We start from the raw sequence: 14,620 nt of genomic DNA, 5'->3' as shown, positions 1-14,620 counted from the left end.
CACAGATCTTGACTGAGTCAGAATTCAGTGATTTTGAAAATGCTTTAAACTATTTTGAGTTTCAAAATGCCAGAAAAGATGACTTGAGAGAGGGAGTTATGAGAGTGTTAAAAAGCATTGTTGGACCAAAAGTGGACTGGTCAAAGATAACTAGTTGTGTACAGAAGAAGAATGAAACTCTTAGTCAGTACACAGATTTTGTCAGTCAGCTGCTGCATACAGTGGAATAGCGGACACTTCAGAGAAGGTGTTAAATGATAATGGCCCCTTAGCTCGCACATGGTGTGATGGTTTTTTGTAAGAGCATAGAAATGCATTGCATTTCTTAAATGTCACATGGGTCACTAGAACCCTGCAAAACAACTTGGACAGTTTAGTTACTTGGGAAAGAAACTCTGATGTCAAGGCAAGAGTGAAAATTGCAGCAGCATCCTTTAAGGTCAACGCAGAGAAGCAACAGAAACGCAAATGTCCTAAGAGAGAGGACAGCAGTTGTTATTATTGTGGTAAACATGGACATTGGGGAAAAGAGTGTAGAAAAAACTAAAAGAATGTTAGAGAAACTAACAATGTAACTCAGCTTCTGCTCAGCCTGCTGGCTGCTCTGAAGCAGCCCCTCCCCTCGTCATTAAGCTCGTTGGGCAGCTGTTTTAGTTGTTAACCAGTTGGGCTGTGAGTGCTTCATTTCCCCACTAACTTACAACAGAGATAAAAGACTTCTGTTTTTGTTTAATAGAACAAAAGGAAAGTGACTATCTCAGTTTTTCCTTTGGGGGACACTGGTTAAAGTAGACTCACAGCCTTAAATGTTATTTTACAGCACAGGCCTTTCATCATTAATAGTGTTAGGTCAGACTGTAAACGTAAAAATAGCCCTCATGCAGTGTCCACAATAATGCCGAATATTGTCTTACAGCGTGCACCTGTCACGAATCCGTCCTCATGTATGATGTCTGCTATGACTGAAGTTTTGTTAGAGGATGAAGGAGAAATTACTCACGATTGTGTTACGCTTACATATACACCTATGAGTGAAGTAAAAGAAGCTCCCATAGAGAATTCAGAATTTGAGTTGTTTGTTGACGGTTCAGCTCAAGTAATTGAAGGTAACAGACGAGCAGGTTATGCAGTAACGTCCATCACGGAAGTGTTAGCTTCAGGACGTCTTCCAGATCATTTTTCAGCTCAAGCTGCAGAACTAGTAGCTCTAACAAGAGCATGCACGCTAGCTTCAGGATCGGTTGCTAATATCTACACAGATTCCAGATATGCTTTTGGGATAATTCATGATTTTGGTGTCATTTGGCAAACCAGACAGTTTCTAACTTCTGCCGGATCCCCCATTAAGCATGCTGAATTAGTGAAAGATCTAATGTTTTCCATGAAACTTCCAAAGAAATTAGCAGTGATCAAAGTGAAAGCACATCTCACAACTAATACTACGGAAGCTAAAGGTAATGCTCTTGCTGATATGGCAGCTAAACAGGCTTGTTTCTATGCAACTGTACAAGTGTGTTCAGGTAGTGCAGCACAGAAGAAAATGATGCCTCCTGAATCAATAATTGATCTGTACAAAGACGTTTCCTCCATTAGAACCAAAGTGGCATGGGCCACATCAAGTGATGTTGATTACAGCAGCTGCAGTATTGTGTCAGGGAAGGAAAACCTGGACTCATTGTACACACTGTAAGGTTGTTCCCCCACCTACAGGGATAGGTTAGGACACGGAACCAGTGAGGAGCCCCGGGAAGAACCGAGCGCAACAGGCTTCAGAGGTTAACCGTGGGGTGAAGACGTCCCTCATAGGCCCTATCCTAGTCCATCCTTACATCACTGTTCTTTAGGTGTCATAATTAAGAGATAGGGAAAGAAGGAACAACAATAGCAGACTCGGAAAATTTACCACCCTAGTGTTTGAACCAATACTGCTCTACTTTCGAGCAGACTCAGAAAAGTACAACCCTAGAACAAATACTGCTCTCCTGTCTTTTGTTTTCTCTCTTCCTTTGTGCAGATAAAACTTGATGGCTGACCCGAGACCCATATGCACCGACCTCCTCGTCTACGAATGAAGACATAACCTCAAGAAACAACTAGACCCACTTCCGAGCCAACTATCACAAAAGGATAAATAAAAAATAAAAATAAAAAATAAATACACAACGCAGAGACTACGAAACCCTCAGTCATCCATCGACATGATCAAGATTGTCCTACTACTACACATCATGAAGATCGCACAAAGTCCGGACTCCAGACACAACATATTCTTAGAGCTGATGTATATGTCAAGAAATGCCTTGTTTGCTGGGAAGAACGTTTGCATCCCACACGCACCTTCAGTAGGAGCAGGAATCCCATGGGTGGCCCACCCTATCTCCAAATGTGACACGTGTACCTTATTCAATCATCATACCAGTGGATTATACAACAAGGATACATGTCACTACATAACAATTCCTCCCGCTTCTCCGTGTTGCATTCCAGGATTACCATCCTGCAACCTAACTTCAGCTACTCCCATCATGACAGATCTACTCCTGCCAATGATGTTCTATTGGTGCGTGGAAAATTATGCTCCAGCATCGACTCCACTGGGTGAAATTCCTCGTGAACGTTGCAGCTTTGTGATTGAAAGTGGAACAGAATCCCATGTCATCCTCCCCAGCCAATTCAACGGAAGGTGCACCCTGGTTTATGTTCTACCAGCTATCAGAGAAAATACACACTCCACCCCAAGCTCCCCACAGCTCAAAATTCAGCTCAAAATCCAACAAGACATTCTTGATCTTTCAGCAAAATTACACCAGATGACTGAAGATAATTCTTCATGGTTCAGAAACTTGATTGGTAAACCCTGGCTGTGGATAAAGGAAATAGCAATCATGTTGTTGTTTGTTCTACTGGCGTACTATCTATGCGTCCACAGTATCAAGTGCTTCATTCAACAAATTAATCACGCCTCTCACGAGTAAATCACAGTTCCAACCAGAAAAGACTATTATCCGTAAGAACTTCACAAACCCTGATTGCATGTTTGTTTTCTGTGTCAGCATGCAATTACAGAAAAGCAAACACAGAGTGCATTATGTGCCTGTAACTATCACAAATTACAAGAATTAATTTTTAATTGTTTAAATTTGTATATAGTGTGGGAGTTATTTAGAACTCCCAAAGGGGGGATTGAAGGAATACAACTTTGTCAAATGTTTAATTTAGTTTCATATATAAACTGAGAAAGTTCTGTAAATTGAATTTAGCATTCAGCTGTGGAGCACGAAACTCCTGTCTTTTTCTGTGTCTCTATATACAGCTGTCAGACGGGTTTTCTTTCTATTGTAAGTTAAATGAAACATGTTAATGAAACTCTTGGAGACTCTCGCGAGCTTTTGTCTTAGCAAGAGAGAGTCCTGTCACTCCTGTTCTGGAGTCTCAGGGTTTGAATAAGTTTTTCCCTCTCTCTTTTAATACAGGTTCCTAAACTTGTATACGAGTTTCCACCATCACAATGTACTCCCTCCCTCTTATAATGTATATATATTACAATGTTTGACTCAAGAAGTCAGACGATGTTGGAATGACTGCAGCAACGACAAGCAATAAAGAACTTCTGCTTGGAAAACTTCCACTGTCTCCTGGTCTGAGCTTCTAACTTTTCTACAAAGAAAAAGTTCACAACACATGTTTATCATTTTTGAGCAAAATAATCGTGATTATCAGTTTAACCATTATCGTGCAGTCGTACAAATTTTTTTTTTGAATTAATCAGTTAGTAACCATTCTCAATAAAAAGAGCTCTAAAATATTTTGCTTTGTAAAAAAACTAAATAAAAGAACAGAAGAGGGCAGCAATGAGTAACCAAAGGCAAAATTCCAAAATACAGGTTCAAGAGACCATTTGTGAATGGTAGAATCTTATCAAAAATACAATTCCTTTAAATATATTATTTATTTATAAGAAACATTTAAACAGTATTTGAATTAGTAAACAAACAAAAAAAAACAAAAAACACATTGAACTGATTTAGTGAGTTAATGTTGTGGCAAAAACAATAATTAAACAAACAGCATCACTGCGTAAGAGACATTCTGATCCGAATTGTATTTTAAAAGTATTTATTCTTGCAAGAATAGGACCCAGTCACCCACACAGTCCAGCTGCAGGGTGAGTGAAGACAAAGAGGAAGATTTAACTGGCAGTCTTATAGTGTTTCTCTTCAAAGCTATCTCGTCAATTGTTATTTAGACAAGAGGACCAAAAGGGACTCTATGGGTGCTTCTCAATATCCCTCCTCGTCTCCTCTGTCCTCCATCCTATGACCCGGAAACCAATCAAGCACAGACATCTTGAAGAACATCTCAATTCTCTAATTGCACCGCGAGGAGTGAGGATCGAGGAGTGAGGAGGCTTTCAGAGGAGTCATGAGCAAGGATACACAGGTGTATTCTATGCGGAAGTGTTTTATTGACTAAACGGAGTAGCATCTGCCTGCAAATATGGAGGCTGCATTTTCAGGACCCCACTTCTAGGACCGCATTTCTAGGACCCTAGGTTTTTAGTGACAACCTATTTTTTTACAGTCTATGGTGACAACGCCACCTACCGAATTAGAGGACCAGCGAAGATGGATGACATTCAGAGTGTGAGTATCAAATGCGAATCAATTTTTATTTGTTTAACTTTAAAAACAATTGTGATGCATTTCATTGGAAAGTTAACGTTGCTAATGTGCTGGTGATTTGCTAAACAGTCTTGAATGCATAGCCATCATATATTAGCCTCTAATGTTGGAAAATGAATTGTTAGCACGTTCATTTAACGGAACTGTTGCATGATAAGCCTGTGTTGACTTATTTACAGCACAATAAACTGTAGCATGTTCGTTCTGAAAGCTTGTTAATTACTCATTGTTTTTCCATTTTCTCTCTCTCTATTATTTTTTTTTTCTCAGTTCAGAGAGGCTTTATTGACGTGAGTGTTTCTAGAACCTTTGTTCCCACAACATCAAAATCATTTTTTTTCCCAATTCTTTGAACAGTATGCAATAATTGTATTATGAACATTAATTGGTATGAAGATTGATATCATTATTTTTATCATTATCATTACTCTGTGGTAACTAAGATCTTTTAAATATGAAATTTAAAATTAGAGAGTAGAACATGTTCAACTAAATGTTCCTTATTTAATTCACGTCTCTTTCTCTCTCTTAGGAGTCAGTGATGATGTTGTCCATGTGTTTGTCCATCCATTGTAGTTTGTCTATGTGGTTCACGTCATGATCAAATTTGTTTTTGTGTGTGTTCTCAAGTTCAGTTGTTATATATTATTTTGTAAAATATTTTGTGTGTTCAATTTCAGTTGTTATATATTATTTTGTAAAATATGTTGTGTGTTCAAGTTCAGGTGTTATATATTATTTTGTAAAATACACAATCTTAAATCTTCCCCCAGAGTCATCCTTGTCTTCCCTCTGTACTTGAAAATGTGGTCCATCTAGTGACTGAAAAGACTATAACATGATTCCTTGTTTATTTTACTTGAGTCATTATAGTATGCTACTTAGACCCAATAATTTCTCAACATTCCTAGGAACCTGGTTTAATTGCAATAAAGAAAGTAGTATTTGGGTGTAATAAAACTTGGAGAAAAAAAACTCGAATGTAGTTAAAACTGGGTGGAAATACTGCCTTGGTGGCACTTTTTTCGGTCCTCCAAAACTAGGGTCCTGGAAATGCGTTCCTGGGACTGCGGTTCTCCGACTCGGTAGGTGGCGCTGTCACAAAAAACTAGAGTCCTAGAAATGCGGTCCTAGAAGTGGGGTCCTGAAAATGCAGCCTCCAGGACTGCAGACAGATAATATTGACTAAACGTGACGCACGTATACATTCTCCTCCCCCTTCACATCGGTCACAATAATTTGAATGTATACGTTACCCTTGCTGTTTATATAAACTACACATCTCACATATTTCAACAGGGTATCTTGCTTTATTATTATTCATTATGCATTTCTTAAATAAACAAACTTCAACAACATAAGGGCAGATCCTTTGAGCTCTACTGATGACGCTATGAAGTGACGCTCGAGTGATCAAGTATTCCAATGTATAAAAAAACTTTCATTCGATTCCTCCATCCTCATTTTCTTTCCTTGCGTCCTTCCCTCACAACCTACAGGGGGAGGAGCTGAGGCGTTAGGAAAGGAAGCGAGGAAAGGAAACGAGGATGCACAAATAAGAAATGAGAAGCACCCTATGACTGCCCTTTAGATCTCAGAATAGAGGTGACACCCAACCATCTTCTGATTGTCTTTACTCATGCCTTCACAGCTGTGTAAACATAGAAAACAAGGCTCTGTTCTTGTAACTTAGGAATACAGATAAAGAGACATATGATATTTCAATGTAATGTCTATTATTAATTAGCCAATATTAACATTTCCACTACAGTTAGTTAATACAAAAAGCTCTAAATTATTTTGCTTTGTAAAAAAGTAAAAAGAAAATACAAAAAGGTCTAAAATACATAGCAAACTAGCTATATTGTAGCTTGTATTCCGCCCTCTATACATACTCTGTTAAAGAAAGTGCAATTAAGTAATGCCAATAAAGAATATATATAAACAGAAGTACATAAGAAGTTCTTAAACATATCAAATGCCCGGGTTCTTCACTCTTGCTGCTTTCATCCTATAGGGGACAGAACATTTTTTTTATAAAAAAAAATTAAGCACACTATATAAGACTGCATTCTTTCATGTAAGTGATTGATAAGTCACTTTCTCATACTTTAGGCACGTGACTCTGCTTTGTGTCCAATTTTGTGCTGGGTCAGCGCAAATTGATTTTCCTTTTTTGGTGTGGAAGCTGCAATGACATAACATGCCATGAACTCGAGCACAATATTAGACAATATTATCATTATTATGTCCATAAAATAAAGGACTATATAGTTTATTCATGTGGCATTGCAAATTCAACCCCCAAAATATACAAAGAAAGAGTTTTTGCTAAATCAGAATACATTTTTTTTTAAGTTTAATGTTTTATATTTAAACTCAATACAACAAAGCTTGGAAATGCACATTCAATTTTTCTTATTTTTCCATATATTCACACATAACAATACTCACACTTATTCTGTATTATTACTATTTGTCACAATTTGTGAAATAATCAAAACTATAATATAATAAATTTTGCCTTTGTGCACCTTTTTTGTAAAAGGATATATACTAATTTATTATACAATTTCTAACTTACATCAAACATGTATGCAAAATAAAAAAAATACTTACATAATAGCTGCAAGATCACAGCTGCCTCACTGTAAAAAGTAATACCTAGATCTAACTTATAAAAAGTGAGGCAAGTGGCTGCATTGGGTGTTTTATGTTGATTCAACTTGCAGCCTTTTTTAAGTATATTGAACACTTTAACATTACTTTATACAAACGCAACAAAATCAAGTTGAGTTAACTAATAGTACTAGTATTACTCAGTTAGATAAACCTACTTTTCTTGGTACAGGTAACTTATTTATGGGTTGCTACAAGTAATCTGTACTCATTTTAATTAGGTTTTATGAACTTTATTTTCTTAGTAAAATTAACTTAATCATATGTGAATAAACATTTAAATATATTTTTTTTATTGTCAATAACAATTACAAATTCAATTGAAGAAGAAAAAGATGAGAAAGAAGATAGATTGAAGACAATATTCAATTTATTCAATGTCAACCAATGTCACTGTTAACAGTGACTACAAAACAGCAGATAAATGTGCCCGCACATGTACACTAATATAAAACAAAAACTGTAGAAGTGTATTTTCAACCTGTTCTGAACAGTACAGTGAAATATCCAAACTGCCCAATCTGAAATGTTTGGATCAAGGTAAATGTGAGCCATAACATCAGATTGCATCACACTGGAACTGCAATGTCAAAAATGACATGATGATGGTTTAGGATGCACAGGGTCCAATCCTACAAAAAGCCTCTGATATATCTCAAGTATACACCAGTTTTGAGGGATACTTGAGGTCGAGAGCATAGGTAAGTTAAAACAGGAGGCAGCATGCTTTCGACAGGTTTGGCACACCTCTGACCACGGGCTGTCCTTATATGATAATCCCAATCGTGTCGGGGTGATGGCACATGTACATTTTCAGTGGGCAACTGCCAAGCTCAGCGTGCACCTCTGTTTCAGCCCGACTCTATTGGTGGAGACAAAAAAGAAACAAGAGTTTGGTCAGACAAATAGGAAATGAGATGAATACAGCAGACAGGTAGAAGAGATAAGACACAAAGTCCAAATTGTACTTTTGTTGCTAAAGGTGGTGGATACAAGACGGATACTGTGACTAGAACATGTGACCAGAGTGAAGTCTACCATGACAATGCCACAGAGTGTGGGTACTAAAATATCATGATCTACTCTAGCATGAGTGTTGTATTTCTGGTTCAAAGGATGCATTACAATAAAACAAATGCAATTGTCCTTGCCTGTACCTGATTGGTCATCACATTACTGTTAATTAAGCTACAGAGTTTAAATATCTTTCAAGAGCAAACGTAATCACCCCATATCATCACAATATTAATAAACCCACTAAGCAAAATTATGTCCAAAAGACATCTTTTCAACGTCTTTGTCACAAAGACGTACATTGAAAAGACGTCCACTGAGGAGCCAGAATGAACGTTTTTACATCTTTTTTTGAGGTGTTCTGTAATGAACGTTCACGGAAGCTCCATTCAAGGTTGAAAACTAGTTCAGATGTGGACAATTTTCAACATCATTTAAGGTCTCATTTGGACAATTTATACTTATTCTAGACCAAATAAACACTCTCAGGATATATTGAATTAAAACTCACATTTATTTCAATGTATTTTCCATGTGTAATTCACAGACAGCGAAGTTTCTTTTCATGATTTTTGGACAAACACGCACTGACACCTTTAGACAGCTTAGCGTCTGTAATTTATACATATTTGGATCGTGAGAGAAATCAGATTCGAACCAGGGACCTTAAGCTGCCTGCCCTAAGTAGACAGTAATGATTTCATGATTTTTGGACAAACACACACTGTCTGTGAGTTGCTTTGCAATTAGAAGTTACGTTGAAATAAACATGAGTTTTAATTTAATGCATCCTGAAAGTGTTTATTTGGTCCAGAAACAGTTTAAATTGTCTAAATGAGACATTAAATTACATAAAATATGTCCACATCTGAACTAGTTTTTAACCTTGTATGGAGGTTCCCTGAACGTCTATTGGACTTACAGAACACGTAAAAGACGTCATAAAATTCACTCTGGCTCCTCAGTGGACGTCTCTTCAACATACAACTTTTTTTGACAAAGATGTTGAAAAGACGTCTTTTGGACATAACTGTGCTCAATGGGACAGACATAAAAATAGACAAGTAGCTTTAAGCCCAATACATACATGGTGGACACTGATGAGGTCTTCCTGTATCTTCCCCATGTACTCAATCAGGGATCTCAGGACCACTTCTCTCCTTTTCTCCACAGAGGCAGATAAATCCTGTCAAGAAGTATAATCTGATCAAATTGTAATTGAATCTATTCTGAAGTTTGTCTTTCCTGGATGTGAAGCTCGAAATCCCCAGGTAACAAAAGTGCTTGGGTATCTAAAGACCAGGAAAATGCTAGATGTTAGAAATAAGGTTAAGAAATCAGTTGTAAATGTAACTTCTTTAAGTAATAGGTTAGAAATAGTTTAAAAATCTAAACCAAAAATCTGTCATTAATTGACTATGCAGCATTAAAACAATTTGATCAAATCTCTAAAATCAGACAGCTACTAAACATACATCTCTACAGTCTAATCTGTGCATCTGCTTTAGTAATGCAAAAGTATAATAACATAATCTCTGAGTCATGTCAAAGACACACAACACACAAAACAAAGTGTTGTACTTAAAACACCACATCTTACTTTCCCTTATTTGCCCGCACAACTATTGCCTGAAGGCTCGAAATTGCGACCGTTTCGATCGCATATGATCCAGAAATTTAATCTGTGCAATCTAAAAATATAACTGAGGGCATTTGTGCAACTAATTATTACATACGTAACTTGTGTGTGTTTTTAAACACTGCTGTTGTTTGCCGATCGACCACACTGTGCAGCCATCTTAGCTTAGCTTACCATGTGTGCAGGATAGCTAGCTATACAATTTGCTAACCTAACCTCAGCTCCCTAGTGGAGTAAGCGATTTTGCTTGACTTTAGTTTACATCAGCAGTCATTCGGCTAAATGTGCTCAACTTACCGTGTTAATCAGACCCTGAAATTCAGATCCGCTGCAGCGACCATACAGTTGAAGTGCCGAGGAAGATATTGCATCTGCCTGGAGTCCCCGCCAGTGAAAAAGGGATAATGCCAACTTATAAAATTGAAAATATTTACGTTTGATGAACACACCTGTCACATCGACATCTGCTCAAATAAATTGTGCATTGTCAACTGAATTTTATAACATTTATTGGACACAACAACCACATACAAATAACTACCCAAATAAATTGCATGGGTTTTATTTAAAATATATTGTTATATAAAAACTGATATATTTTAAGTAAAGAGGAAGTATTTTGATACTTTTTTGTATAAAACCAATAAAATAAACTAGATTACAAATATTTAAAATATATAAAACCTACTTTGTGGGTGTAGCACTTTTTACAGCATAGCCTTTCAGAACTGCACAGCGAAATCTGAGAGCTGGATCACTCCTCCATAGGCTTCAAAAGAATTGAAACTTGCCGGCCTCGAAAAGTTATTACAGACATCGTTAAAATAGTCCAAGTGACTCAATCTTAAGTTTATCAAACGACGAGAATACTTTTTGTGCGCAAAAAAACAAAAACAAAACGACTTTATTTCAACTATTCATTTCCTTCTCTTGGGCCTCGAGTCAGTTCACTAGTGTAAAAGCGTAGAGCTTCTGTTGTTGTACGTCACACGCATCACACACATGACCAGCGTCGGCCAATAGAGAGCCTACGTGTGACGTAGCTCTACGCTATTACACTAAGTTAACTCACTAAAGGCCAACAGAGAAGGAAATGAATAGTTGAAATAAAGTCGTTATTTTTGTTGATTTTTGCGCACAAAAAGTATTCTCGTCGCTTGATAAACTTAAGATTAAGCTACTGTAGTCACTTGGACTATTTTAACGATATCTTTAATAACTTTTCAAAGTTTCAATCCTTTTGAAGCCCATGGAGGAGTTATCCAGCTCTCAGATTTCATCAAAAATATCTTAATTTGTGTTCCGAAGATGAACGAAGGTCTAACGGGGTTGGAACAACATGAGGGTGAGTAAATACTGACAAAATTTTCATTTTTGGTTGAACTATCCCTTTAAGAAAAATGCAGGTCCTGCATATTTTTTGGTTTTCCAGCATATTTTGAATATTTGGACAGTCACATTCCAAAAGTGACTGTATGATGTTGAGATCTATTTATTCACACAGAGGAAAATTGAGGGACTCGTACATAACTATTACAAAGTTAAAGATAAGTTCAACTACATGACAAACATGTCTGTTGTTGTTCATTATTGTGCTTTTAATTGTTCTGATCAATTGTTGTGATCTGGTCAATTTCACTTTTAAATGACCGGTTTCTAAAGAATTTTTTAATCAATTGATTTAATTTACTGCAAGTATTGTAATTGTATTTCTTACTGATTAAATGTTTATATATGATGTTCAGTCAGTGTGCATTATAGAAGTTAAGATATGTAATGTAACCCTAATAAAGCTGTTGATGTGAAAAACAAAACTTGGTTTAATGATTTATAATTTATTTAATAATAAGTAAACAACAAAATATAAATTGGCATGTTTGGGATTAGTCCATTTGCTTTTTAAGTTATCTTTACTTAAGCATTTAAGTTAATTTAATGAGAAGACCACATTGGGTCAACTCAATTAATTGAGTTTTCAATTTTCCCATTACTCAATTTTACTTATGCAACCACTTTCCACAAATCATTTGAGTAGTCTCAATTTTTTAGGGCTTACAGTGTAGTTCTTCACAGAAATTCAGAGTGAAATTAAGGACCTTTATTTAAAAATACATAAAAAAAAATAACAAGTGAAATGTAACAGAAAACAAACCATTTATATATAAAATAAAATATTTATTTAATTTTATATTAAGATTTCCTACTTTGTCATACTACAAGACATGAACAGAAGAGGGCAGCAATGAGTAACCAAAGGCAACATTCCAAAATACAGGTTCAAGAGACCGTGAATGGTAGAATCTTATAAAAAATCTTCAATTCCTTTAAACATATATTGTTTCTTTATAAGAAACAGTTAAATAGTATTTGAATTAGTAAAAAAAACAACACACATTGAACGGAATAAGCGAGTTAGTTATCAATACAAAAAGCTCTAAATTTTTTTGCTTTGAAAAAAAGTAAAAATTAAAATAAAATAAGAAATACAAAAAGGTCTAAAATACATCGCAAACTAGCTATATTGTAGCTTGTATTCCGCCCTCTATAAATACTCTGTTGAAGAAAGTGCAATTAAGTAATGCCAATAAAGAATATATATAAACAGAAGTACTGTAGCTTTAAAAGTAAGAAGTTCTTATAATGGATATGCAATGCCCGGGTTCTTCACTCTTGCTGCTTTCATCCTATAGGGGATAGAACATTTTTTTTTATCAATTTATGTTTTTAAGCACACTATATAAGACTGCATTCTTTCATGTAAGTGATTGATAAGTCACTTTCTCATACTTTAGGCACGTGACTCTGCTTTGTGTCCAATTTTGTGCTGGGTCAGCGCAAATTGATTTTCCTTTTTCGGTGTGGAAGCTGCAATGACATAACATGCCATGAACTCAAGCACAATATTAGACAATATTATCATTATTATGTCCATAAAATAAAGAACTATATAGTTTATTCATGTGGCATTGCAAATTCAACCCCCAAAATATACAAAGAAAAATCGGAATAAAAAAAAAGCTTTATATTTAAACTCAATAACAAAGCTTGGGAATGCACATTCAATTTTTCTTATTTTTCCATATATTCACGCATAACAATTCTCACACTTATTCTGTATTATTATCAAGATCACAGCTGCCAGTTATGGCTTGGATATCATAGCCTTTCAGAACTGCACAGCGTCTGGGTCTTTTAGTGTAACTGAGGCAGCAACTACCTGTGAAACAGAAGGGAAAGAGTAATTCAGGTCTTTACACATCTACAGGCTGTTTCAAACTTTCCACTAATGTCCAAAATGACAATAACAATAGTAAACTGTATTGTAGTGTATAGCATTAAGGACTGTAACATGCATTTGTTTAAAAGGCAGCTAATACAAGGGTTTCTAATTTAAATTCAGCTATAGGATATGCTCATAACTGAACACTGAATGAGATCCATCTTGGTTTTGTACTACAGTACAATTGTACCCTTGATCATGAAACATAATCTTAATTTTTAAAGTGATACTAGTCCATGCAATTAATGGGTTATCGAATTTAAAAATATATGTATTTTAAAGCAGTTGCTCAACATTTCAGCAGCACATTTTTACAACATGAGTCAAATAACAACATGCTAGCAGATCCTCAACGTATTCAGTAGAGCGGATTCAGTAGAGCGGATTCAATAGAACGCATTCAATAGAACGCATTCAATTTAAAAGATCTTTTGCATAATCACTGAAAGCACTATCACTCACCTGCCTCTGTCTCCACCTGAAAAATGAGGAGTGTAACGAAGGCCAAAATACAGATTTTTATTACCATCTTTGAACTTTGGACAGTCACAAAGTGTTAAAGTGTTGTCAGGAGAGTGTTAATCCACACAGAGAAAGATCTGAAAAACTTAATGGAGATCACTCTTCTTAAATCCTTGATTTGGGTTTCCCCCCACCTTTGGAATTTAAGTTTACTCCCATTTGAAATTCCTGTGGATGTGTTGTGACACTGAGCAGGTGTGAGATAATTATCTACTTCCTGCTTTCAAAACCACATTCCTCTTAATGATGGTCTGATATTAAGTCTATGAAATACATTTATTAGGTTATGCTTGAAAATACATATTTGACTAATTCAAAGGCTAATTTACAAATAAATTAATTATTTTAAAATCTGACTTTTTCCTGTAAAAGCGTTCAGATGAAAAAACAAACAAACAAAAAAACTATTACCATTTTGTTCAAATTCTGTTAGTCCAAACCCTTTTTAAACGTTCCTATGAGGGATATTTTGTAACTTTGATGGATACCTGTGATCATAAATACATAATCAACCAACCAATTAAATATTAATATAAAAAAAATTACCTTTAAAGTTTGTGTATGATGCTGTCTATTCAAATGTAAGTAAATGTACGTGTGATAGAACCACATTTGACGTAAATTAATACTTATCAGATTATCATTTTGCACCCTTGCAATCAGACAAAAATGCAGTGTATATGGGTAACACATTGCAACTAACGTGAGTTATGTAATCAGATTACTTTCCCCAAGTAACTAGTAAAGTAACACAATGCCTCACAACAAAATATCTTGAGTTTACTATTTCAAATGAGTGACGCA

General features: G+C 35.7%; 1 protein-coding gene and 1 long non-coding RNA gene across 2 annotated transcripts; both read right to left on the bottom strand.

The window, feature by feature from the left end:
* Window positions 1-4,099: 4,099 nt before the first annotated feature.
* ccl20b (chemokine (C-C motif) ligand 20b) lies at window positions 4,100-13,953 on the bottom strand. The gene is made up of 6 exons (XM_077244069.1): window positions 13,757-13,953; window positions 13,154-13,231; window positions 7,302-7,326; window positions 6,793-6,870; window positions 6,256-6,693; window positions 4,100-4,267 (listed from the first exon to the last, which is right to left on the bottom strand). The coding sequence occupies exons 1-5, from the start codon at window positions 13,821-13,823 to the stop codon at window positions 6,657-6,659; spliced, it is 285 nt and encodes a 94-aa protein (XP_077100184.1). The 5' UTR covers window positions 13,824-13,953; the 3' UTR covers window positions 4,100-4,267; window positions 6,256-6,656.
* Window positions 12,091-13,009, bottom strand: LOC143751509 (uncharacterized). The gene is made up of 2 exons (XR_013207258.1): window positions 12,802-13,009; window positions 12,091-12,698 (listed from the first exon to the last, which is right to left on the bottom strand). It is a non-coding gene; the product is annotated as an uncharacterized LOC143751509 (long non-coding RNA).
* Window positions 13,954-14,620: the final 667 nt, after the last annotated feature.

Source organism: Siphateles boraxobius, unplaced genomic scaffold (genome assembly GCF_051911475.1).
Source record: "Siphateles boraxobius isolate OS27281-9 unplaced genomic scaffold, OSU_SipBor_1 26, whole genome shotgun sequence".
Classification (NCBI taxonomy): domain Eukaryota; kingdom Metazoa; phylum Chordata; class Actinopteri; order Cypriniformes; family Leuciscidae; genus Siphateles; species Siphateles boraxobius.
This window is presented reverse-complemented; position numbering and strand designations above follow the sequence as displayed.